At 44.2% G+C, this 27572-nt stretch overlaps 1 protein-coding gene across 1 annotated transcript in view; it reads right to left on the reverse strand.

The window, feature by feature from the left end:
• FAAH2 (fatty acid amide hydrolase 2) overlaps positions 1-27572 on the reverse strand; it is an 89288-nt gene that overhangs the window by 7930 nt on the left and 53786 nt on the right. Inside the window, exons 6-7 of the mRNA XM_068248090.1 lie at positions 11956-12073; positions 8507-8626 (exon numbers count right to left, since the gene is read on the reverse strand). Coding sequence (XP_068104191.1) covers positions 8507-8626; positions 11956-12073 — 238 coding nt within the window. The remainder of the gene's footprint in view (positions 1-8506; positions 8627-11955; positions 12074-27572) is intronic.

Consider the following 27572-nt stretch of genomic DNA (forward strand, 5'->3'; position numbering starts at 1 on the left):
GTATAAAGACATTTTACGTTAACATAAGTTATCTATACACAAGACAATAACAGAATGATAAAAAAAAAAAACACGATTGCTCACTCCCTGACTGAAAATCGATCAGGCAGTATAAAACTGTACCAAATGGATTTCGATTACATTTTAACAGAAAGAAAAATTAATCAAAATGCAAGAAAACTGCTTAAAGCGGACCCAAGCCAAATAATTTTTTAATTCAAAATATTTAGTTGCACCACTCTGACACATACAAAGATAAATAAATACTCCTTCAAGCCTATGAGCATTTCAGTGCATGCTTTTCACCCTTCTCTTTTCATAACTAGAGTTATACAGGTGACAGCTATTACTTCTGAGCTTAGTAGGAGGTTTTAGATTATGGGTGTGTTTGTCATCAGCTACCCTCCCTCACAGGGGTGTTGTCTATGTGAAATCTCACACAAGCTGAGATCACCTCCCCTGTGACATCATCAGTAGCAGCCTGTGTTTTGTTTTTTTATCTCCTCCACCGGTTTGCCGGAAAATCCCGGCAATATGAAAGGAAGAGAGGGGTTCCTCCAATAAATGTAAAATATTTTATATTTGTCATCGTGCAGCTGAAAAAAGGCTGCTATTTATCATTATAATTTAAAAAATAGATGTTATTTCTGAAATCTTGTATTTCTAATACAACCTTACTCTCTTCTGATACAGATTTTCCAACATGCCTGATTACTAATCCATAAATTGTCTGAAATCAACTGAAAGTTAACAGGCACATACATTATGAGGTAACCTTTACACCAAGTAAATTGTCAATATCTGACGATTATCAATTGTATACCTGGACATCCGAAAGTACTACTGCAACCAATTTTCCATCAGATCTTAAGGCCTGTACACAAGCTCGATAGATGTCACCCTGATGGGGATTAGGACCCGATCCCTCAGGTGACAACGCTGAGCAATGCGTTCTGAGTCAATGTGGGGAGGCGGAGCACCGATGGAGCAGTGCAGATGTGATGTCACTCGGGGGACGGAGTGATCACAAAGCTATGGCCGTCGCTTCGCTGAGTTGATCCACCTCGCAAATTTCAGCAGCCCCCTGACTGCATCAGTCGGGGCTGCTGTACACACAACGGATTATCGGCAGAGGTGGTAGTTATTACTTTAATCTAGCATGGGTACAGTCCTTTAGCATAGTGTACTTCTCAGACAGCACTCCTTACTTGCTGTTGTCGTGCACGGTTTAGCCCGTCTGGCTGTGACAGGCTAAGTCAAATCCAAGAAACCAAAGAGACCAGCACCCACGATTTAAAAAGTAGATTTTAATTCACCTCCAAGATGTGAATAAACAAAGACATCAGATAGCAAAAACAGGATGTAACTATAGCTCCACATATAGCTCTATGATATAGCTCTTATGCTGGATCCACACGGTGCATTCGCGCACTCGATTTCCCGCTCGATTCCTGTCGATTTGTTTATTTCCAACGTGTCCGATTTGGATTTCGATGGATCGTTAGGTCGATTCGCATGCAAAATATGCCAAATGGACCTAACGATCCATCGAATTCCAAATCGGACATGTTGGAAATAAACGAATCGATGGGAATCGAGCGGGAAATCGAGTGCGCGAACGCACCGTGTGGATCCAGCATTACTACATTCTGTAAACAGAGGGCATACTTTAAGACTATGTTTACATTGCAGTGTAGGTCTTCTATGCACACCGGACTAAGGGAACACGGGACAGCTAGGAGGGGGACTTTTTCCTGTAGGGACTGTGTCCAGTGTGGTAACGTTCTTGGGGGAGATTCTGTCTGACATCTTCAGAGTGGTAAAAAGATGGGACAGGCCACTCAGAGGGCGAAGAGCAGAATCTCTTTCCACAAATCAGCTATTAGAAAAAGAAATATTGATCAGGCAGTTTCCGCAAATATAGTAGAGAAAAGATATGGGGTAGCAACCTTACGATTTCAGATTTTACAAACAATCCCTCGACCAAGAAGACGGGGCAACAGGCTTAAGTTACTCTTGAGGGATAAGGCATGGTGGATCAGACATTTGGGAACAATTACCCCGTTTGATCTTAATACGGAATATGAATTACTCCCAGTAATATAACACATTGATATAATATACAGTGGGATGCGGAAGTTTGGGCAACCTTGTTAATCATCTTGATTTTCCTGTATAAATTGTTGGTTGTTACAATTAAAAATGTCAGTTAATTATATCATATAGGAGACATGCACAGTGATATTTGAGAAGTGAAATGAAGTTTATTGGATTTACAGAAAGTGTGCAATAATTGTTTAAACAAAATTAGGTAGGTGCATAAATTTGGGCGCCACAAAAAAGAAATGAAATCAATATTTAGTAGATCCTCCTTTTGTAGATATGACAGTTCTCTAAACCAGGGGTCAGGAACCTTTATGGCTAAAAGAGCCATAAACGCCACATATTTTAAAATGTAATTCCATGAGAGCCATACATTATGTTTCAAACTGGGACAGTGCGCATGTGCAGCAGAGGGCTCACGTCCCTGTTGCTATGGTGATGTGTACACAGTTGATCCGCCGGGCAGTGGAAGTGTCAAACAAATCTTCAGCTTCTCTTGGGTTTCAGCAACATTAGCAATTTCCCCGAGAGCCAGACAGGAGAAATACCGACTAACAGCTTGTACAATTAGCTAGCTGACTTGGGGGTTGATTCACTTTGCAGGACGAGATCCCCGCAATTTGTCACTTGACAAGCGGCCTATTGGGCCAGACAGCCTATTGGGCCAATCAAAGTGCGGGGATCTCTTCCTACAAAGTCACTGGACCTGACAGGTTCCAGATTGGGACAACTGGAGCGGCTGTTAGTTTTGGGGGGAGCGCAAGTAAGTTAGTAGTGCATGCTACAGCAGTAACGTGCCTACTTTGAAAATGTTACTTGCACTGTCACACTAAGCTGCGCTGCTTCAGCAGTGTAGCTTAGTGAATCAGCCCCTAACTGTGAGCCAGATGTAACCATCAAAAGAGCCACATCTGGCTCCCGAGCCATAGGTTCCCTACCCCTGCTCTAAAAGCTTCCTGTAGGTTCCAAAGAGAGTCTGGATTCTGGTTTAGGTATTTTGGACCATTCCTCTTTACAAAACATCTCTTGTTCATTCAGGTTTGATGGCTTCCGAACATGGACAGCTCTCTTTAACTCACACCACAGATTTTCAATTATATTCAGGTCTGGGAACCGAGATGGCCATTCCAGAATGTTGTACTTTTTCCTCTGCATGAATGCCTTAGTGGATTTTGAGCAGGGTCGTTGTCTTGTTGAAATATCCAGCCCCGGGGCAGCTTCAGCTTTGTCACTGATTCCTGGTCATTGGTCTCCGGAATCTGCTGATACTGAGTGGAATCCATGCATTCAGCAACTTTGACAAGATTCCCAGTCCCTGCACTGGCCACACAGCCCCAAAGCATGATGGAACCACCACTATCTTTTACTGTAGGTAGCAGGTGTTTTTCTTGGAATGCGGTGTTCTTTTTCCTCCATGCATGACGCTGCTTGTTATGCCCAAATAACTCAATTTTAGTTACATCAGTCCACAGCACCTTATTCCAAAATGAAGACGGCTTGTCCAAAGGTGATTTAGCATACCTCAAGCGGCTCTGTTTGTGCTGTGGGTGGAGAAACGGCTTCCTCCTCATCACTCTCGCATACAGCATCTCCTTGTATAAAGTACGCTGAATGGCTGAACGATGCACAGTGGCTCCATCTGCAGCAAAATGAGATTGTAAGTCTTTGGTGCTGCTCTGTGGGTTGACTGACTGTTCTCATTTATCGCTTCTGTCTATCCGAGATTCTTCTTGGTCTGCCACTTCGAGCCTTAACTTGAACTGAGCCTGTGGTCTTCTATTTCCTCAATATATTCCTAACTGTGGAAACAGACAGCTGAAATCTCTGAGATAGCTTTCTGTATCCTTCCCCTTAACCACATGTGTCGAACTCCAGGCCTGGAGGGCCAGATCCATGCTAGTGTTTAGGATGGACTGAGAAAGAAAGGAATGTGTTCTACCTGATGGACCACACCTATCCTGATTCAGACCCATCAATTCATTAGAGCTGTATCAAAAATGTGTGAGGATCTCGGCCCTCGTAGGACCGGTTTGACATACCTGCCCTAAACCATGATCGTGGACAATCTTTGTCTTCAGGTCATTTCAGAGTTGTTTATAGCTTAAAAGAGGAGGGAAACTTACAACTGACCTCCTTAAATACTCTCTCTCATAATTGGATTCACCTGTGTATGTAGGCCAAGGGTCAGTGAGCTTACCAAACCAATTTGAGTTCCAATAATTAGTTCTAAAGGTTTTGGAATCAATAAAATGACAACAGTGCCCAAATGTATTAACCTGTCTAATTTTATTTAAACAATTATTGCACATTTCTGTATATCCAATAAACTTAATTTCACTTCTCATTCTCAAATATCACTGTGTGTGTCTCCTATATGATATATATAACTGACATTTTTTATCATAACAACAAACGATTTATACAGGTAAATCATGACGATTAACAAGGTTGCCCACACTTTTACATCCCACTGTAAAAGTGTGGACGGTGTTGCATTGCAGTTCGTAGTCTTATTTTTAGTCGTGGCCTTTCTCCTATTTTCTTTTCTTTAATATTGTTTTTCTAGATGGATTATTGTGGAAATTAACGGAGACCCTACGCCCCTGCATAGTAGGATAGCCTGTTTTGAGGTAGATTTGCATATAACGATTCCCCCTATTAATTGGCAGTGAAATTTATGTGCCTATAGATGTAGCCTTTTGGGATGTAAAAAGTTTTAGTTGTGCTATGTAAATCTACTGAATATATATTTTTTTCACATATCTTATGCATTTTATTTGCATGTGCCCATGGATTTGCCCAAATACAAGTGAGAATATTTTCCTTTTAGCCACTAGGTGGCACTGCGTATGTTTTGTACTATTGGAGCACAAATGGATTTTTTTACGTGTTGACGCAGAAAAGCGTATGCATTGGACGCATAACCACTAGTCTCTAGGTGGCGTTGTTCATTATTTTTACTAATGGAATAACAATGAAATATTTTACACATTTCATGCAAAAAGAAGTACGCATTAGACACAAATACGGAGGGGATCATGTGATATGTTGGGCACATGCCCCATGCAGAAGCTATGTTAACATAGATATAGCTGACGTATTTACAGGCTTCCTGTGTTGCAGGAAGGTGCGTGGGATATCTGGTCTTGCCTCTAAGTAGTAGAGCAGGTTAGCCGATTACGCTAGCAGATGCAGAAAGAGAGAAAACAAAATTGCCTCTGACCCCTCTCACCCAGCTCACTCCATCTTCCAGCTCTTGCCTTCAGGAATAAGATTCCAGTCAATCGCTACTAAAACTTCTAGACACAGGAACAGCTTTTTTCCTCAGGTGGTAGCCAAGCTTAATGCAGAACCACGCTAGAGCTGCTAGGACTTCAAAGTAATCAGCACCGAACTGAGAAAGAACAATTTTCACCTTGTTGACTGCCACTATACGTACATACTGTCCTTGACTTGTAATAATATATATATATATATATATATATATATATACATATATATACATACATATATACTGTCTGTCCTTGTATTGTTTTTGTTTGTGTTTGTTAAGCAACTGCCAAGACAAATTCCTTGTAAGTGCAAATTTACTTGGTGAAATGCATTGATTCTGATATGGGGAGGGGGGGCTATATAAACATAAGGTTTAGATTGTAGTCGTATGCCACCATTTGACAAATAGCGATTTGTCCACGTGAAACGGCAACAGTCCATTGTGCATCAAAGATCTACAATGCAATGTAAACATGGTCTTATCCTGAAGAATGCCCTTTGTTTACAGCGTTTAGTAAGATCTATATCATAGAGCGATATATGGAGTTATAGTTACATCCTGTTTTTACTATTGGATGTCATGGCTGTGTTTATTTACATCTTAGATGTGAATAAAATCTAATGTTTGAATTGTGACTGCTGGTCACTTTGGTTTCTTGGATTTGACAAAGTCTGTCCTTTACCATAAACATGGCGAAATATCGAACTTTTGTTATATCAGTTGTTAACTTGGTCACCAATGTGCGCTACACAACATTTAATCAGAACTCAGCTCGAACCTGATAGAACAGTTGTTCTCAACCTGGGGTCCGTGAACCCCTGGGGGTACATTGGCAGCTGTCAGGGTTCCCCCAGGGGCCACAGCCAAAATGGCGGATCTCGCCCTAAGGAGAGTCAGTGTCAGGCAGGGCAGGCTTGGAGGCATGGGCGCAGCAACTTACTTAGCCCCGTTCCTACGTGGACTCGTATCGCCGGGCTCTCCTCCTGTCTGGGCTCTCCTTGTCGCCGTCTCGCATCCTGTTGCCATGGTTACCCAGCAGCCTCTCATGACGACAGTGAGTTGCTGTGGTAAGACGTGGCGAGAGGAGGAGAGCCCGTCGACAAGAGGAGAGCCCAGCGAGAGGAGTCTGCGCGGGAACGGGGCTACGTAAGATTATACTGGGTCACCTATTGGCATGCCAACTACACTGGGGCCCTACCTGTACCTGACTATTTTGGGGCACCACCTGTACTTAACTATTCTGGGGCACCACCTTCACCTGGCTAATCTATTCTGGGGCACAACCTGCACCTGGCTAATCTATTCTGGGGCACAACCTGCACCTGGCTAATCTATTCTGGGGCACCACCTGCACCTGGCTAATCTGTTCTGGGGCACCACCTTCACCTAGCTAATCTGTTCTGGGGCACCACCTCACCTAGCTAATCTGTTCTGGGGCACCACCTGCACCTGGCTTATCTATTCTGGGGCACCACCTTCACCTGGCTGATCTATTCTGGGGCACCACCTTCACCTGGCTAATCTGTTCTGGGGCACCACCTGCACCTGGCTGATCTGTTCTGGGGCACCACCTGCACCTGGCTGATCTGTTCTGGGGCACCACCTGCACCTGGCTAATCTATTCTGGGGCACCACCTGCACCTGGCTTATCTATTCTGGGGCACATGTAGCTTGCTACCAACACTGGGGCACCACCTGTATCTGGCCATCTAGGCCATCTATACAGGAGCACCTATACCTTTCTGCCTACACTATGGCATCTGTACCTGGTTACCTACACTGGGGCACATATAGCTTGCTATCTATACTGGGGGCACCTGTACCTTGCTAAACCTATAATGTGGGCACCTATGGCTGGATACCTATACTGGGGGCACCCAGGCCTTGCTACCTATTCTGGGGAACCTATACCTGGATACCTATATGGGGGGGGGGGGCACCTATACCTAGCAAGAACAGGGGGTCAAGAGGTGACACAGGTGGACCTAGAAGGGGGCAAAAGAGGCACACGGGGAACAGAGGGGGAGAAAATAGGCACAGGGGGAACAGAAGTGACACAGAGGGGGTCAAAAGAGGCACAGGGAGAACAGAGGTAAAACGGGGAGATGAGGTGACACAGAGGGAGACAAATGAAGCTTGAACTGAGGTGACACAGAGAGAGACAAATGAGGCTCGAACTGAGGTGACACAGAGGGGACAAAAGAGGTATATGGAGAACAGAGGTGGACAAAAGATAATGTATTCGGGTTAAAAATGGACACGGTCCTTATTTCATTTGTTAACCAGGGACTACCTGTATTTCGCTAGTATTTGGCTCCACCCACATCATGTAATGGCCACGCCCACTTTTTCACCAGTAAGGGGTACATTTGCCTAGGGATGACTCACAAAGGGGTACATGTGCTAAAAAGGTTGAGAACCACTGTGATAGAATATCAATTTCAATGCTTGTGTTCGTAAATGCACTACACGAGTATGTTGATTGAGTGCCACTCCTGCTTGCCATCCCTTTGGAACTGACAAAACGTGAATTGTGCAAACCATATCACCATATTAAACAGAAATTGCTAGTGTGCCGCAACCTAACAATGTGTATTATAATTTTTTGGACATGAAAATCACATCCTAATATTCTAAAACTTTTAGAAACAGAATTGCAAAGCTGAATACAGACACTTTTCAGGTGACATCTCAGAATCGATCACTGGCTTCGCTAGAGCGCAGTGGGTTGCTGAAGGGGAAGCCAATGACAATGAGGACACCTTTAATCATGCTGGGTTTTTTAACAAAAGGATCACAAACATTCATCTCAGGCAACTTAAATATTGTATTGTCTGTAAAACAGGGTGGGATGATTGCCATGATTTTAATCATTAATTCGGACTTCTAACAGCAACTCCTGCAAAGAAATGTCAGGATAACTGACCATGAACTAAAGCTGAAAATAAAATGGGTCATGGAGCAAGAAAACAATTCTAAACACTCTATTGTCAAGTGATTTAATACATTGGGTTAGGCAACACCACACATATAAGTGTAAAGACAAATTACATTAGTAAACAAAATATGTTTTATAAATCAATATATATTAATGGTGCATGATAATACTATGAGGAAAGGAAATTTCACCTGCTCTTTGCCGTTATCAGATGACATTATGGCAGACCAAATTTGCAAGGAATATCGCATATTGTAGATGTTGATCGGTTGAACAGTGACTCCAAGATCAGTCTCTAAATGCTGAGCCACCTGCAAACAAAAGTAGAGTTTATATATCTGTCCCAGATTCAACCAACAAAGAAGGTGAACATTTCTGAATTTGTATCTCTCATCTATTGCACTTATTGTCCCTCTCATCTCCCCCTTCTCAACCTGTTTTACTGTGCAGATGGCAGTATACCTGATGCTTTACTAGACCTTACTTGGGATTACTTGAATTTCTGCTCCACTGCAAGGTTTTCATACCACTTAGCTGGAAAAAAAGTTCTGGGGAGATCACTGTGGATAGATGGAAGGATGTCTGGATGAATGTGGTGGGCATTTATTGTGTGGATAGTGTGCAGCACTAGTGACATTTTTAGCATCTTACAATGTTTCTAATGACCTTTGGTCCTGGTTTCTGTGCACTGCGATAGTGCTAGGCATGGATCCTAATGTATGTTTTATCACATTCTGAATAATTACAGCTAGTTCGGTTGGAAAAAATACATCTGTCCATAACATTCAAACAGAAAAATTGGTACAACACTGTCCTGCACACTCACATATCCCAGTTCATCCAGAGGAAGGAGAACAACCCTTACAAGTCGTGGGCCAATTAGCCTTAAAAAGAAAGAGAAATTCCTTCCAATCACATAAAATCTCCACAACACCACCTGGAATTACGTGCTAATTATAGCCGTTTCAATGCAAGATAACAATCCAAGTCACTTTTAAAATGCAGAGATAGAATTTGCCATAACTATTTCCTATGGAAAGATATTTTAGGTTATAACCACTCTTACTGTTACAGTTATTTGGGTTGAAAAAACATACAAACATCGAGTTCAACCAGAAAATAAAGTACAACACCAGCCTGCTCCCTCACATATTCCTGTTGATCCAGAGGAAGGCAAAAAACCCCTACAAGGCATGGTCTAATTAGCCCCAAAAGGGAAAAAAATCATTTCCGACTCCAGATGGCAATCAGATAAAATCTCTGGATCAATACCACTGGGAATTACCTAGTAATTATAGCCGTGGATGTCTTTCAACGCAAGGAAAGAATCTAAGCCCCCTAAAACGCAGTTATAGTATAGTATATTTGCTATAAGTACTTCCAGTGGCAATAACAGTATACCATATATTCCGGCGTATAAGATGACTGGGCGTCCCCCAACTTTTCCAGTTAAAATATAGAGTTTGGGATATACTCACCCTATAAGACTACCCCTCCTCCAACGCACACCAAATAAAAAAAAATCATATACTGGTGCTGTACTGTATGTGGTACCCAGTATATAGGCGATTGATTGACTGCTTGAATTGGTCAACTCTCCCTCTCCCTAAGTAGATTGGTCAGCTCTCCCTGTCACCCTGTTTATCAGAGCAGCATGGAAGAATAAATTGCGCTGTGCCCATAAAACACCCTTCTGGCCCACACTTGTATCCTATTTTCCTCCTTCTTTGCCTCTCAGATCTCGCACATGTACGCCTGTGCCGCTGCACAACAGTCCTCAGCAGCGAGATCTGAGAGTCGGTAACAGGATAGGACGTATCACCCGGCATCAATGACACCACTTCCTGTGGCAATACATTCCACATTTTAATCTCTCTTACTCTTAAGACCCCCGTTCTAAATAGATGGCAAATACTTTTTTTTCACCATATGCAGATCATCTGTCAAAGTTTTGTTTTGACCTCCGATGTATTTATACATGTAAAACTGGCCATACACTATTCAATTGATGCTCAATTTTTTTTATTGTAAATCAATATTATAATCCAAATTATGATCAATATTACAATCAATATTATATGACTGACTAAAAACAAACACTGCTAATCAGACGTGTCATTAGGGCTGAAGATCCAGAGCGCTTCCCCGGATTTCAGGGCATGAAGTGCCCATCACATTCTGGATGGATGAAGTATTGGGCATGCTTGTCTGCAGCATTCTGGGATGTTCCACGGGCTGTAGATGCGGAGTCACATGTGATCAGTGACGTGGCCTCCCACGTGCTGCATGAGCTGCAGGCTGTGTTCCCGACACCGCCGATGACCCGGCATCTGTCTCACTGCTAAAATCATGCCCCAGGTCCACCTTGCTGCCTGTCTGTGCTAAGCCACACTGTCACCTGCTCTTCGCTTGAGTCTCCGGCTCCAGGACACCAGCCATCAGCTCCGACCATCCATTCAGTGGCCCACTCTGCATATTCCCGGGCACACATGCCTGTTCTCCTTGCTCAGCAACTGTGAGTAGTGGGCCCCTCCATGACCACCCCATGGGCAAATGGTACACTTTAAATTCCTCTAGCTAGCTAAGTAATTTGAAAGTCAGGATCAGGTGTAGTCTTTAAGGGACTAATCCCTGGGCAATCCCTGATGCATGTTGTGTGACAGGTCAGGTCTCAATCCCAGATCTGGGAGAAGCAGAGCAGCTATTGGCTCATATATGATGCAGAAAGATGCAATAAAGCCCTTTCTCATGACCATTCATAGAGGCTACAATAGGAGCCTAGCTCTTACACATACTCTTACACATACTCTAACAATGGCTTATTGCCACCTGATACTTACCTGAATTAACCCTTAACTGCAAGCCAGTACAGCATGCCAGCCAGCCCAGGATCACTGCCGTGTGTCACATATTTACAATCACCTAGTGCCCAGGGGTGCCCCGGATCTCCCAGGTTCCAAGCAACGCCCCTGCGGATCTATCTTTCGCATGATTTCAGCTTTTAATATTGATCTTCAGGTCAATTGAAGACAAAATGTAGTGATAATTGAATAGGGTATGGCCAGCTTTGGTTAGATTTAAGGCCAGTTTATCTAACTTTTTTTGGTAAGCGAGACCCTCCATCCCTTTGATTAATTTTGTGGCTCATCTCTGTACTTGTTTCAAAACTCCCATGCCCTTCCTGTAATGTGGTGCCCAGAATTGCATTCCATATTCCAGATGCCGCCTTACAAGACAGTTGTATGCATAAATATTATTTACGTGCAGTTCCTAATTTAAAACACAAGATGTTCCTAATTTTAAACACAAGATGTCATTTCAAGATGCCATTCCAGCACCAGGTGGTTCACCAATGCCATGCGGAATGTTTTAGCTTGCCTCTCCTTAGGGGGTGGTAGATACATGGCAAAGTATCAAGCATAAGATAACCGGAAAGCATATGAGCTTACAGGGTTTGTCCATGAGATCCTTTCTGCAGCAGCCAGCAGCTGCAATAAGTATCTCCTAAATAGACTGCTGCTATACCACACTGGGCCACCAAAGCATAGTTTTTAAGGAATGGACAATTAATGACTATTTGTTATAGCAATTATTCTAAATCCTACATGATCTGATTTAGCCTCTAATATATTTTTCCCACCTGCCTTTGAGCTTGGACCAACTCTTTATCCATAGGAGATACAAACAGACACCCTCCATCATTCTCCATGGTGAAGAACCGAAGACTTTTCAGAGATACTTCCTGATCAAGTAACAACCTAAAGGTAACACAAAAAGGAAGCACACTAATGATTAGTAAAATATATCTATATACTAAATATTCTTTTGGTGAACAAAATAGAAGTACTACTGATACCAGACTAAGTGTTCTTTGACTGGGTCAACCTGCATAGAGAACTGCTGATAGTATGAAGACCAAGTTGCTTTTATAAAAAAAACTGTACTATATCAACTACTGTTAATTGGCAAGAACACTTATTTTGGTCTCAGCAGAATATATTTGGAAAACAGGATGGCAGACTGTAAAGATTGGTGCTAGCAAGAACAAAGTTTCTGATTATCAGGTGATCTGCAGTATCACCTATAATACAGATATATACCTGATTATATGATGATCTGCAGAATCACCAATAATACAGATATATAGATACTGATGTGTTAGCTAAGCAATGCTAATATACTACTAAGAAGTGACAAACCTAATCACACTTCAAAGCACTAAGTGTGGTGATTGGTGTAACAGTAGTACTGGCAGTATTTGCACTGCTTCACCAGACGAGCTGGTGGGCACTACCCGTACTGTACCTCTCACCAGAGACAGGGGGTCCCTGGTGAGAGTAGAATGGTCAGACAGATCAGATCGACAACAGACAGACAGGTCAGGTACAGAATCGACAGACAGAGGCAGAAACGAGTATCAGGCAAAGTTGGCAACAAGGTCAGATGAGCAGAGGTACAAAATCAGGAGACAGAGACAGAACGGTAATCAGGCTAGGTTTTGGCAACAGGATCAGATAGGCAAAGGTACAGAATCACTGAGAGTAAGATTGGTCAGAACTAGCCAGAGTCATACACAAATAATAACAGTAATTAACAATATTAAGCTATCAAGTCGATTCTAACTTAGTGTGAATTCCCAGCTCCGGCTGGTTCTAACACAGTATGGAACTGACTAAGGTCTGAGCGCTAACACAAAGTATTCACGACAGCAGACAACTTGCAAGTGAAGCCGAGAGGCTTAAGAAGCGGAGGAGACCCCCAAGGCACGCCCACCAGCCTCGGCCAATCAGGAGCGGCGAGCGTGCCCTCTGACGTCAGCCGGTCAGCTGACGCGCCTCCTCCTGGCATAAAGATCCTGACGGTGAGCACGCGCATGTGCGCTAATGTGCCCCTGAGCACAGCAGAGACACACGTCCTCGGCGTACTAGACGCCTGGGACGCGGAAAAACCAGCAGGCAGGAACCCAGCAAGGACCGCGGTGGACCCACCATCCACCGCAGCCAACATGCAATTAGTCCCTACACCCGTCCTCGGCGTGCTAGATGCCCGAGGCGCAGGGAGACTGGCAGGCAGAGAACCAGAAGCAGCTGCGGTGGTACTGCTATCCACCACAGCTGACATGTCACTATTCATTACAGTACCCCCCCCCCTTGAGGCGTGGACTCCGGACACGTACCACACGGTTTCTCAGGGTGTAGTTCATGAAAACGTTGCCTTAATTCCTCAGCATGCATGCGATGAGCTGGCACCCAAGATCTCTCCTCAGGCTCATACCCCTTCCAGTGCACCAGATACTGAATAGAGTTGCGCACCCTATGAGAATCTAATATCTGCTCAATCTCATACTCGGGTTCTCCATCAATCACCACGGGGAGGGGAGAGGAGAGGAATCCACATGCACTGCAGGCTTCAAAAGAGACACATGACAAGACTTCCCACATCTCATACTGGAAGGCAGAGCAATCACATAGGTCACATTGTTAACTTTCTTGGATACCGGATATGGGTCTATAAACCTAGGGCCTAGCTTGGCTGAGGGCTGTTTCAACGCCAAGTGCCGTGTAGAAACCCACACCATATCCCCAGGAACAAATTCCCATTCTGCAGACCGCTTCTTATCAGCATGTCTTTTCTGGGTCACAAAAGCCTTTTCCAAATTTCTTTTCACCATAGCCCAGATGTCCCTCAAAGATCTCTGCCAATCTTCCATAGCAGGGAGAGAAGAGGACATCACAGGAAACGGAGAGAACTTAGGCGATCTCCCTGAGACCACCTGAAAGGGGGAGAAACCAGAAGAGGCACTCTTCAGATTATTATGTGCGAATTCCGCATGTGGCAGGAATTTCGCCCACTCCAACTGAGCATCAGCCACATAGCACCTGAGGAACTGCACAAGTGACGTATTGACTCTCTCGGTTTGCCCGTTGGTCTGTGGGTGGTAGCCTGAGGAGAATGACAAATTCATTCCTAGATGATGACAAAATGCCTTCCAAAACTTGGACACGAATTGGACTCCCCTATCTGACACCACATTTTCTGGTATCCCATGTAACCTAAAAATGTGATGGATGAAGAGATCCGCCAGTTCCTCAGCTGAGGGGAGTCCGTCCAATGGAATAAAATGAGCCATTTTGCTGAATCTGTCAACTACCACCCAGATGACAGTTTTTCCCTCCGATCTAGGAAGTTCACCCACGAAATCCATGGACAAATGGGTCCACGGTTGCTCAGGCACTGGCAAAGACTGAAGTGTGCCCACCGGAGCCTGTCTGAAAGGTTTGTTCCTGGCAAAAACCGAACAATCTCTGACGAACTCCTTACAATCTGTTACTAGGGACGGCCACCACAAACACCTAGCGAGCAAGTCCTGCGTTCTAGCCACTCCAGGATGTCCTGCATTCTTATGTGCATGAAACAACTGTAAAATCTGCAACTGGAAATGCATAGGGACCAACAGTACCCCATCTGGTTTCCCTTCCGGAATATCCCTTTGATAAGGACTCAGTGCAGACAACCAATCCTCCAAATGTGTCGGTGGCCGCTATGACAACTTTCTCGGGCAGGATATTCTCCGGGGCTGGTGGCTGTACTGTCTCAGGCTCAAAACATCTAGACAGAGCGTCTGCCTTGATGTTTTTACTTCCTGGTTTGTAAGTAATGACAAACCTGAATCTCGAGAAAAACAAGGACCAACGGGCTTGTCGGGGACTAAGTCTCTTGCCCCTCTCAATATATTCTAAATTCTTATGGTCTGTATAGACCATGATCGTATGCTCTGCTCCTTCGAGCCAATGGCGCAATTCCTCAAACGCGAGTTTGACCGCCAAGAGCTCGCGGTTCCCAATATCGTAGTTTCTCTCGGCTAGAGAGAATTTCCAAGAAAAAAAAGCGCACGGATGCAATCTGCCCTGAAGACCTCAGTGTTGAGACAGCACAGCCCCAACACCTACTTCAGACGCATCCACCTCCACGATAAAGGGGAGACTGATATCAACATGCCGCAAAATGGGAGCGGAACAGAACAATTCCTTCAATGTTGCAAAAGCAACATGTGCTTCCGCCGACCAATTGTAAGTGACTGCCCCCTTTTTGGTAAGTTCTGTGAGGGGTGACACCACAGAGGAAAATCCTTTAATAAACTTCCTATAGTAATTGGCGAATCCAAGGAACCTCTGGAGTGCCTTCAACCCCAAAGGTTGTGGCCACTCCAGTACAGCAGATACTTTACTGGGGTCCATGGTGAGACCAGCAGTAGAAATAGCATAACCCAAGAAGGGAACTTAAGAAAGTTCGAAGAGGCATTTCTCTAGTTTTGCATATAGAGAGTTCTGTCTCAGTTTTCTTAACACATACTTCACATGTTCCCTGTGTTCAGCTAAACTGGGTGAAAAAATGAGTATGTCGTCCAAGTAAACGATGACACACCGCCCTAAAACCTCCCGGAAGACCTCATTGATCAACTCTTGGAAGACGGCTGGAGCGTTACATAACCCGAAGGGCATAACCAAATATTCGTAGTGCCCGTCAGGCGTGTTGAACGCCATCTTCCATTCGTCACCCTCCCTTATGCGGACCAGGTTGTATGCCCCTCTGAGATCAAGTTTGGAGAAGATACTGGCATTAGTAACCTGGGAAAACAAATCATCTATCAAAGGGAGTGGATAACGACTCTTTACAGTAATTTTGTTTAACCCTCTGTAATCAATACATGGCCGAAGCCCACCGTCCTTCTTATGCACAAAAAAGAAACCCGCTCCGGCTGGATACTGTGAAGGACGGATGAACCCTTTAGCCAAATTCTCTTTAATGTACTCCTGCATAGCAAGTTTCTCAGGGCCAGACAAGTTATACAAATAGCCTCTAGGGGGCATACAACCTGACCTCAACTCAATAGCACAGTCAAAACTTCTATGCAGCGGACGTTTATCTGCAGCTTTGGGACAAAAGACGTCAAGGAAGTCATTATAATGTGCGGGCAATCCTTCCATCTGAACCTTGGTGGCACAAACAGCAACTTTCTCCAGACAATGATGATGACAGTGAGATGACCAGCTTAATAGCTGACCAGAACTCCAGTCAATCTGAGGGGAATGTTGTTGTAGCCATGGCATACCAAGAATCACTGTAGAAGTAGCCATTTTGAGCACAAAGAACTGTATTTGTTCTTTATGAAGTACCCCCACTTGGCATAATAATACAGGAGTCTGTGACAGAGGTTGTTTCCCCTGAAGTGGAGAGTCATCCACTGCAGTTACAAAAATCTGTCTGTCTAGGGAAACAATGGGAACTCCCAATTTCATAGCAAAGTCAGAGTCTATGAAATTGGCTGCGGAGCCCGAGTCTATGAACGCCTGGGTAGATAAGACTCGATTCTCCCAGGTAATAGAACACGGGAGCAGCAGACGATTTTCTTTTAGAGGTAAGACAGGCTCGCCTAGGGTAGTACCTCTAGCTACACCTAGGCAGCAGAGTTTTTCCGCCTTCTTGCGGCAATTCTGTACCACATGGCCCTTCTCTGCACAGTACAGACAAAGTTCCTCAGTTAGTCTCCGACTCCTCTCTACCTCAAACAATTTAGAATGTCCGATCTGCATCGGCTCATCCCGGGGAAGAGAGGGAGAGGGAGACGGTGAGGAACTGGCAACAGGCATTGATCTCCCCGAGAGTCTACCTCGGGTTTGTCTCTGATAACGGACCCGGCGATCTATCTTAACCGCCAATGAGATCGCGTCGTCAATGGTTTTGGGCTCAGGATGACTTAACATAAGATCCGCCACAGCATCAGATAACCCTGTCAAAAAACAGTCTAGTAAAGCAAACTGTCCCCACCTAGCCGACACAGCCCATCTTCTAAACTCAGCAGCGTATGCCTCGACAGTGTTATGCCCCTGCCTGAGGGTTTTAAGTTTCCTTTCTGCGGTCACTGCGATATCAGGATCGTCCTATATAATTGCCATGGTTTTAAAAAATTGCTGTACAGAGGTCAGGGCCTCATGACCAGTGGGAAGACTGTAAGCCCATGTCTGCGAATACCCGGATAACAGAGTTTTGATAAATGTCACTCTCTGGCTTTCTCACTCTGAAGATGTAGGTCGTAACTCAAAATAGAAAAGGCAGAGGTTCCTAAAATTCTGAAAATCCGACCTATGCCCTGAAAACTTTTCAGGGAGAGGTATTCTAGGTTCCATAACCACAGGGGATGGCACTGGTGCATTAGTTGCCTGAAGGGTCCGTACCACTTCAGATAACTGGTTGATCTGTGTCTGTTGAGCGTTAACCGTGTTGGTTAGGCCGTTAACGACCGTGGTTAACAGTTCAACATGGCTGCACAGTGCTTCCATAGACATTATTGGTCTGCTGTTCTGTAACGATTGGTGCTAGCAAGAACAAAGTTTCTGATTATCAGGTGATCTGCAGTATTACCTATAATACAGATACAGTGGAGGAAATAATTATTTGACCCCTCACTGATTTTGTAAGTTTGTCCAATAAAAGAAATGAAAAGTCTCAGAACAGTATCATTTCAATGGTAGGTTTATTTTAACAGTGGCAGATAGGACATCAAACGGAAAATCGAAAAAATAACCTTAAATAAAAGATAGCAACTGATTTGCATTTCATTGAGTGAAATAAGTTTTTGAACCCCTACCCCAACCATTAAGAGTTCTGGCTCCCACAGAGTGGTTAGACACTTCTACTCAATTAACCCTCATTAAGGACACCTGTCTTAACTAGTCACCTGTATAAAAGACACCTGTCCACAGAATCAATCAATCAAGCAGACTCCAAACTCTCCAACATGGGAAAGACCAAAGAGCTGTCCAAGGATGTCAGAGACAAAATTGTAGACCTGCACAAGGCTGGAATGGGCTACAAAACCATTAGCAAGAAGCTGGGAGAGAAGGTGACAACTGTTGGTGCGATTGTTCGAAAATGGAAGGAGCACAAAATGACCATCAATCGACCTCGCTCTGGGGCTCCACGCAAGATCTCACCTCGTGGGGTGTCAATGGTTCTGAGAAAGGTGAAAAAGCATCCTAGAACTACATGGGAGGAGTTAGTGAATGACCTCAAATTAGCAGGGACCACAGTCACCAAGAAAACCATTGGAAACACATTACACCGCAATGGATTAAAATCCTGCAGGGCTCGCAAGGTCCCCCTGCTCAAGAAGGCACATGTGCAGGCCCGTCTGAAGTTTGCCAATGAACACCTGAATGATTTTGTGAGTGACTGGGAGAAGGTGCTGTGGTCTGATGAGACCAAAATAGAGCTCTTTGGCATTAACTCAACTTGCTGTGTTTGGAGGAAGAAAAATGCTGCCTATGACCCCCAAAACACTGTCCCCACCGTCAAGCATGGGGGTGGAAACATTTTGCTTTGGGGGTGTTTTTCTGCTAAGGGCACAGGACAACTTAATCGCATTAACGGGAAAATGGACGGAGCCATGTATCGTGAAATCCTGAACGACAACCTCCTTCCCTCTGCCAGGAAACTGAAAATGGGTCGTGGATGGGTGTTCCAGCACGACAATGACCCAAAACATACAGCAAAGGCAACAAAGGAGTGGCTCAAGAAGAAGCACATTAAGGTCATGGAGTGGCCTAGTCAGTCTCCGGACCTTAATACAATAGAAAACCTATGGAGGGAGCTCAAGCTCAGAGTTGCACAGAGACAGCCTCGAAACCTTAGGGATTTAGAGATGATCTGCAAAGAGGAGTGGACCAACATTACTCCTAAAATGTGTGCACACTTGGTCATCAATTACAAGAAACGTTTGACCTCTGTGCTTGCAAACTAGGGTTTTTCCACTAAGTATTAAGTCTTTTATTGTTAGAGGGTTCAAAAACTTATTTCACTCAATGAAATGCAAATCAGTTGCTATCTTTTATTTAAGGGTATTTTTTCGATTTTCCTTTTGATGTGCTATCTGCCACTGTTAAAATAAACCTACCATTGAAATGATACTGTTCTGAGACTTTTCATTTCTTTGTCATTGGACAAACTTACAAAATCAGTGAGGGGTCAAATAATTATTTCCTCCACTGTATATACCTGATTATATGATGATCTGCAGAATCACCAATAATACAGATATATAGATACTGATGTGTTAGCTAAGCAATGCTAATATACTACTAAGAAGTGACAAACCTAATCACACTTTAATGCAGTAAGTGTGGTGATTGGTGTAACAGTAGTACTGGCAATATTTGCACTACCTCACCAGAGGAGCTGGTGGGCACTACCCGTACTGTACCTCTCACCAGAGACAGGGGGTCCCTGGTGAGAGTAGAATGGTCAGACAGATCAGATCGACAACAGACAGACAGGTCAGGTACAGAATCGACAGACAGAGGCAGAAACGAGTATCAGGCAAAGTTGGCAACAAGGTCAGATGAGCAGAGGTACAAAATCAGGAGACAGAACGGTAATCAGGCTAGGTGTTGGCAACAGGATCAGATAGGCAAAGGTACAGAATGACTGAGAGTAAGATTGGTCAGAACTAGCCAGAGTCATACACAGATAATAACAGTAATTAACAATATTAAGCTATCAAGTCGATTCTAACTTCGTGTGAATTCCCAGCTCCTGCTGGTTCTAACACACTATGGAACTGACTAAGGTCTGAGCACTAACACGAAGTATTCACGACAGCAGACAACTTGCAAGTGAAGCCGAGAAGCTTAACCTGCTGGGCGGTCTGGACGAGCTCAGCTCGTCCAGTACCGCCGGAGCCTGCCGCTCAGGCCCTGCTGGGCCGATTTAGCTCAAATAAAAAGCAGCACACGCAGCCGGCACTTTGCCAGCCGCGTGTGCTGCCTGATCGCCGCCGCTCTGCGGCGATCCGCCGCGAGCAGCGGCGAAAGAGGGTCCCCCCAGCGCTAAGGGCTGGACCGGAGGCGGCTGACGTCAGGACGTCGGCTGACGTTGATGACGTCACTCCGCTCGTCGCTATGGCGACGATGTAAGCAAAACAAGGAAGGCTGCTCATTGCGGCCTTCCTTGTTTACTCTGGGCGCCGGAGGCGATCGGAAGAACGCCTCCGGAGCGCCCTCTAGTGGGCTTTCATGCAGCCAACTTTCAGTTGGCTGCATGAAATAGTTTTTTTTGTATTAAAAAAAAACCCTCCCGCAGCCTCCCTGGCGATCTTAATAGAACGCCAGGCAGGTTAAGATGCGGAAGAGACCCCCAAGGCACGCCCACCAGCCTCGGCCAATCAGGAGCGGCGAGCGTGCCCTCTGACGTCAGCCGACCAGCTGGTCAGCTGACGCGCCTCCTCCTGGCATAAAGATCCTGACGGTGAGCGCGCGCACGCGCTAATGTGCCCCTGAGCACAGCAGAGACACGCGTCCTCGGCGTACTAGATGCCTGGGACGCGGAAAAACCAGCTGGCAGGGACTCAGCAATGACCGCAGTGGACCCACCGTCCACCGCAGCCGACATGCGATTACTCCCCACACCCATCCTCGGCGTGCTAGACGCCCGAGGCGCAGGGAGACTGGCAGGCAGAGAACCAGAAGCAGCTGCGGTGGTACTGCTATCCACCGCAGCTCACATGTCACTATTCATTACACATACCCTGGGGATGAATAACAAGATGCCATATTTGAAAAAGATTGACTGAAGAAGACGAGTTTTGGAACAGTAGACAAGTTTCATCATGACCATCGTCCTGACCGATTTGAAAAAAAACTAACTTCTATGTATGATTCACTCAGGAAAAATCTAATGTGCATAATGCCATCAATTTCTCTCAACCCATTAAAACATAACATTTATATATTTCTACATTAATATGGTATTTAAATTAACTTAAACATTATACAGAACTGCTTGGTCATACATATACAGGATTTGTTTACTAAAACAATATTACATTAAAGAGAAAACAGAAGAACCTGTTCCACTTTAGTAACTCAACCTTAAATTGTTTACTCATGAAATGGGGGAGGCTGGTGAAAGTTGGCATTTGTTTTTTATTATAGCCAAAACACTAGCTATCTAGCCATACATGAGGCGACTTGGTGGCCGATCAAACATCCAATTTAATTATTATAATCCGATGAAAATCGGTGCCACCAAGAGCATGCCTGATTAATGATACCATCAATTTCAGGCCGAATTTGGTCGTATGTATCGTAGAACACCACCAGAATCTGCACCATGTACCAATACCACTTCCACAAAACTCAGTGCTGAATATTACCACACCTGATACATTGAATAATATTTATTAGAAGTAAATTTGTCAACTAATCCTACTATTGTGCAACTCTATATTGAGTGATCGATCATCAAGACCCAGTTTTCTACAATCATTTTCAAAGATATGAATCTCATGTTAACATTTAGGGGAGGACTGTAGATAACATAATTTATTTAATTTAATTAATCCTCTAACTCAGGGGCATCAAACTCAAATACAAAGTGGGACGACATTGAACACTGGGACCTAGTCGCGGGTCAACCACAATGTCTACTGGCCACCTTATAAAGTTCCCTGGTGTCCAATTACTCCCCTCCAACTCCTATACAGTTCCCTAGTGTCTAGTGGCACCCACCCTCCCCTACACAGTTCACTAGTGTTTAGTGCTTCCCCCTACCTACCCCATGTGGCTTCCCTGGTGATCTAGGGTTTCACCTCCAATATAGCTTCCCCCGTGGTCTAGAGTGGGCCAAACCTAATGCATAGTTGGGAAACCCCTTGAGGGCCAAATTTTTGGCCCAGGGGCCAGAGTTTAACAAGTATGCTCTAACTGAATGTAGGTAAACTTATCACTAATGATAATCAAGCAAAAGCTGAGCAAGTCTATATGCAACTGAAGCCCTCTCCTACTAATTGGCTGACTTGCTCAGCTTTTGCTTGATTATCACTGCAAGCTAGGTGTATTATGTGTGCACTTCTCATTGGCTTATAAGCAGCCTACAGGCTTTATAAAGCAGCAGAGAACTGTTTGGGAGTGAGGTTCTCCAATTGTGTGTTTGGTAAGTTTTAGAGCAGTAGGAGACAGGCCTTGGAGGTGGCAGCTCCAAGGTTTTGGCTGCGCTCACATATGGTGTTAGATGCTGGTTCTGGGGCCCCGGGCAGTGAGAGTTCCCGGGGCCCCAGGCTGGCTCATGCACCATTGTTTTTAATTATTGCAGTATCCCATGCAGTTTAGTTATGAGGGGGGCAGATGAGAGGGAATATCCTGCACGCTGGTGCCCCCTGCTGGTCATATAGCCATTGTCTATATGCAACTGAAGCCCTCTCCTACTAATTGGCTGACTTGCTCAGCTTTTGCTTGATTATCACTGCAAGCTAGGTGTATTATGTGTGCACTTCTCATTGGCTTATAAGCAGCCTGCAGGCTTTATTAAGCAGCAGAGAACTGTTTGGGAGTGAGGTTCTCCAATTGTGTGTTTGGTAAGTTCTAGAGCAGTAGGAGACAGGCCTTGGAGGTGGTAGCTCCAAGGTTTTGGCTGCGCTCACATATGGTGTTAGATGCTGGTTCTGGGGCCCCGGGCAGTGAGAGTTCCCGGGGCCCCAGGCTGGCTCATGCACCATTGTTTTTAATTATTGTAGTATCCCATGCAGTTTAGTTAGGAGGGGGGCAGATGAGAGGGAATATCCTGCACGCTGGTGCCCCCTGCTGGTCATATAGCCATTGTCTATATGCAACTGAAGCCCTCTCCTACTAATTGGCTGACTTGCTCAGCTTTTGCTTGATTATCACTGCAAGCTAGGTGTATTATGTGTGCACTTCTCATTGGCTTATAAGCAGCCTGCAGGCTTTATAAAGCAGCAGAGAACTGTTTGGGAGTGAGGTTCTCCAATTGTGTGTTTGGTAAGTTTCACCTTTTCTTTAACATATTTTTTTGTGAATTTCCAAGCAACAAAATCATTCAAAATAAGCGGTTATTGATTAATGTAACTTAAAAGGAACCTTAAATGAGAGGGATATGGATGTATCCTTTTAAACAATACCAGTTGCTTGTCAGTCCTACTGATCCCTTTGGCTGCAGTAGTGGCTAAATCACACACCTGAAACAAACATGCACCTAATCCAGTCTGACTTCAGTCAGAGCAACTGATCTGCATGCTTGTTGAGAGGCTGTGGCTAAAAGTATTAGAGACACAGGATCAGCAGGAGAGTCAGGCAACTGGTATTATTTTAAAATTAAAAATCCATATCCTTCTCAGTTTAGGTTCCCTTTCAATTTATTTTTTCTCACCTTAAGATAAGTACTATGCTGTTTGTTGGGTGCTTAAAATAAGGTGAAAAATAGAGATGTGGCGAACGGTTCCCGAACCGTTCGCCGGCGAACATCTCTAAATCCATGGGCCTCTTACTACTTCCGGGTTGCAATGACCCGAAGTAGTACGCCTGCGCTGCCCGGCGGAGCGCGTCCTAGATCGCGCTCCCGTTGCCGGGCACTCTCTGCGCATGTGCGTGACGTCACGTCACGCTCATGCGCAGAGAGTGCCCGGCAACAGGAGCGCGATCTAGGACGCGCTCCGTCGGGCAGCGCAGGCGTACTACTCCGGGTCATTGCGACCCGGAAGTAGTAAGAGGCCCAGAGAGGTTCGCAAGGCGAACTGTTCGGCCCAACACTAGTGAAAAATAGATATGGAGGGATATTTAATGAGAAAAGTTTGTGAATCAACCTAATTATTCCAGTCTATATCCCTTTAAATCATCCCTAACACCACATTTTTAAGTATACTGTACATATAAAGCGTTAACAAAAAAGAGAAAGAAAAGCTATTAACTAAGAAGTTTTATCACTACAAAATTAGGGCCTTAACTCATCTCATTTGAAAGAAAGATTACAACGTTATAAGGGTAATATAAGAAAAACCTACAAATCAAAAGACAATTAGAACTATCCCAATTAGTTACATGAACAAAAAGAATGGGGGGGGGGGGAGAGGGGGAGTATAAAATAAAGAGTTGGCAGGAAGCCAAGGGGGGGCGAGTTGCTGAATTAAATACTCTCTCTCTATGCAACAAGACGCTCCAGTATATCTCTTAGTAGTAGAGATGGCAAAATATTAAGAGTGAATGAAGCAGGACAAAACATTTCTGTGATTAAAGGATACCAGAGCCATACCACCAGTATGAAAAAAAGATATTGTATGCGGTTAGGAGGGTGTAAGCCCTCACTTACCGCTCCCTTGTTTGAGTCATGTGAGCCTCCGTTCCCCCGATCTATCCCCCGTTACCGGCTCACGACCCCAGTGTCCTCTATTCTAATGCAGGGATTCCTCTCCCCTCGTGTCTGCGCCTACGTCATCTGAAAGACGTGCCCGCTCGCTCCCATCATGCAGGTGTCCAGGATTTATAACGGCCTAAAGGAATATTGCAACCAGAAAAGGATCCCGCTGCACCAGATGGTTCCGTAAAGTAGAAAATTGTTTTAATCCAGCATCACGGCAAACAGATAAAAGCTCACCCATATCGGAGCAAACGGCTCCTTAATCATAGCTTACAAATACATGCATTGCACAGCTTATATAGGTGAGTAGGCACACCCATAGGTGTTGCCCTTAGTCTTAAAGAGACATACATCCATATCTTAAAATGGTACAAACCAATACAATACATCGATAAAGACCTCTTAATGTGCCTATAACACATAGAAAAAACAGCACCGCATATTAGCTGCATGCGCGTATTTCATCACCTGCCTAAGGTTCATAAACCGGATGTTCACCCGAAGGGTTGCTCAATTGTTGCAGGCATAGGCTCTTTAGGTGAACGCCTGGGACAATGGGTGGACTTGTGCCTCCAAACTTTGGTGCGCCGTCTCCTGGGTTTTTTGCGGGACACCACTCACCTGCTGTCTAGTCTGGAACCCCTACAGTGGGAACCCCACTACACTTGGGTGACTATGGACGTGTTGTCGTTGTATTCTTCCATTCCCCATCATCTTGCCTTTCAAGCCCTTGAGTTTCATATCAACATATATGGGTCTTCTACACCAGAAGTAGATCATCTTCTTAGCCACAATTATTTTATGTTTGACGGGGTTCACTCTCTCCAGAGGTGCGGAGCTTCTGCGGGAGCCAAGTTCTCCCTATCCCTGAAAAATCTGTACATGGAATGGTGGGAGGAGCTACACATCTTTGGAGATGGGAACCCCTTTTCTGATTCTCTTTTTTGGTATGCCAGATATATAGATGATCTGCTGCTGATATGGAGGGGTCCCCAACATGCTTTGCCTGATTTTCTAACGTATTGCAACAATAATAATTTAAATTTTTCCTTCACTATGTCACATAATGCCACAGAAATAAATTATCTTGATCTTACATTGAGAGGCCAGGTGACACCTGGAAGGATTATAAACGAGAACCTTTAGAAAAGCATGTGTAGGCAATTCATTGCTATTGGCGAGTAGCTGTCACCCTAGGCATACATTGAAGTCCATCCCATACAGAAAGATGGTAAGAGCAGCTAGAAATGGCTCTGACCCTGTAATGTTGCAGGAAGAGCTAGATTTAGTTCAGTCTAGACCCATGGAACAAGGCTATCAAAAAGATTTAATAGATAAAGCCAGAATCCAGGTACTATGTAAAAGACAACAGGACCTCTTGGTCTCGGTCTCTGCTGGTAGGAGCAGGCAACTGAATAGAGGCGTCAATTTTGTCACCTCATATAGTTTAGAATACAATCCAATTATAAATACGATAAAGAAATACTTGCCTGTCCTCCATGCAAATCCCAAACTTCATACTATTTTAAAAGAGGGTTGTGGCTTTTCCTCTAGACTGGCTCCCACTTTAGGTACTAGCCTTTCACCCAGCCTATTTTCGAGCAAGAAAAGACCCCAATTCCGACCTGGTTGACCTATAAGGGGTCATACAGGTGCAGATATAACACTTGCTGTTATTGCCATGTCCATAGTCAGAAACAAGAGATTAATTATTTTTCCAGACAGACCAGTTATGAGGTTAGACACTATATTAAAGGGAACCTGAAGTGAGGAAAATTATTTAAAATAAACACATGATCTAGCTGCAAATTAATATTACATACTAACCTCACAATCAGTTCCTCTCAGAAGCTCACCATTTTCTTCTTACTGTGATACCTTCCAGTTCTGACAAGATTTTGTCAGAACTGAAATATACCAGTTGCTGTCAGTTATATATCAGCAGCTGTCAGTTGCAACTGAATGTGCAAGGTAATGTCCATGTTTCCATATGGCTCAAGTAATTGATATTACAGTTTAACAGTGTGCTGACCAGGAAGCTGTTAGGGGGTAATGGCCATTTTTAAAATGGAGGACGGAGACATCCTTTGATAACAGTGGACAAATGAAACGCAGGAGAGGAGAAAGAGATTGAGTAGCAGACTACACCAGAGGCAAGTATGACCTGTGTATGGCTATTTTAACTTTTTATTTTTAGTTCAGGTTCTCTAACTGCCAAACCAGTAATGTAATTTATCTCATTATGTGTACTATATGCAGAATACAATACGTGGGGTGTCCAAACCATCCCCTACGTCAAAGAATTTCGGAACATTATAGCGGTGCGAATAGGTGTTTAAATAACAGTACTTACATTACCCAAGTCTCTAGTGTATTGAAACACTTTTTGTACACACATTCAGGGGATATGTCTGGGTTTAAATTCCAGGGCATAGAAAGGGTATTTCTTTCTACAAGAGGAGATGATCTCTATAAAACCTTGCTGAGGCCTTTTGGATATGGAAGTTGGGGACACGTACCACTTTGGGCCTAAATTCAAAGCTGGATCTGAATACGTTTTATGACGTGTGATATTTTATGGTTATTGGTAGGCCCTTCCTTCAGGTCTTCTTTTACACCACAATTGTTCCGTCGATATGTGGGATATATGGAGACCAACAGGAATGTCCAAGGGTATAATATAATTTAATATATACATCATCTTTCTTAATATATTTGAATGCAACTAATATGCAGTGCTGTTTTTCTATAGGTTATAGGCACATTAAGGGCTCTTTCACATTAGGGCAGATTTTCTGCGTTTCAACGCAAAGGATAAAGTTTGCGTTACCCAAGGTAAGATGAAAGTCCATAGACTTTCATTTTAGCTTTCACATATAACGCAGCCTTTTTGTGCGTTGCGTTACACTGCACCCAGGCGCAGTTTTTATGCCAACGCTAGCTTTATGCGTTACAATGTTAGTCAATGTAAAACGCACACTATGCGCGTTTTTAATCCGTTAACGCAGGCAATCAGTCTCAGAATGCAACAGAGGAACAATGTAGAAAGTTGAA

Source organism: Hyperolius riggenbachi, chromosome 8 (assembly GCF_040937935.1).
Source record: "Hyperolius riggenbachi isolate aHypRig1 chromosome 8, aHypRig1.pri, whole genome shotgun sequence".
NCBI lineage: Eukaryota > Metazoa > Chordata > Amphibia > Anura > Hyperoliidae > Hyperolius > Hyperolius riggenbachi.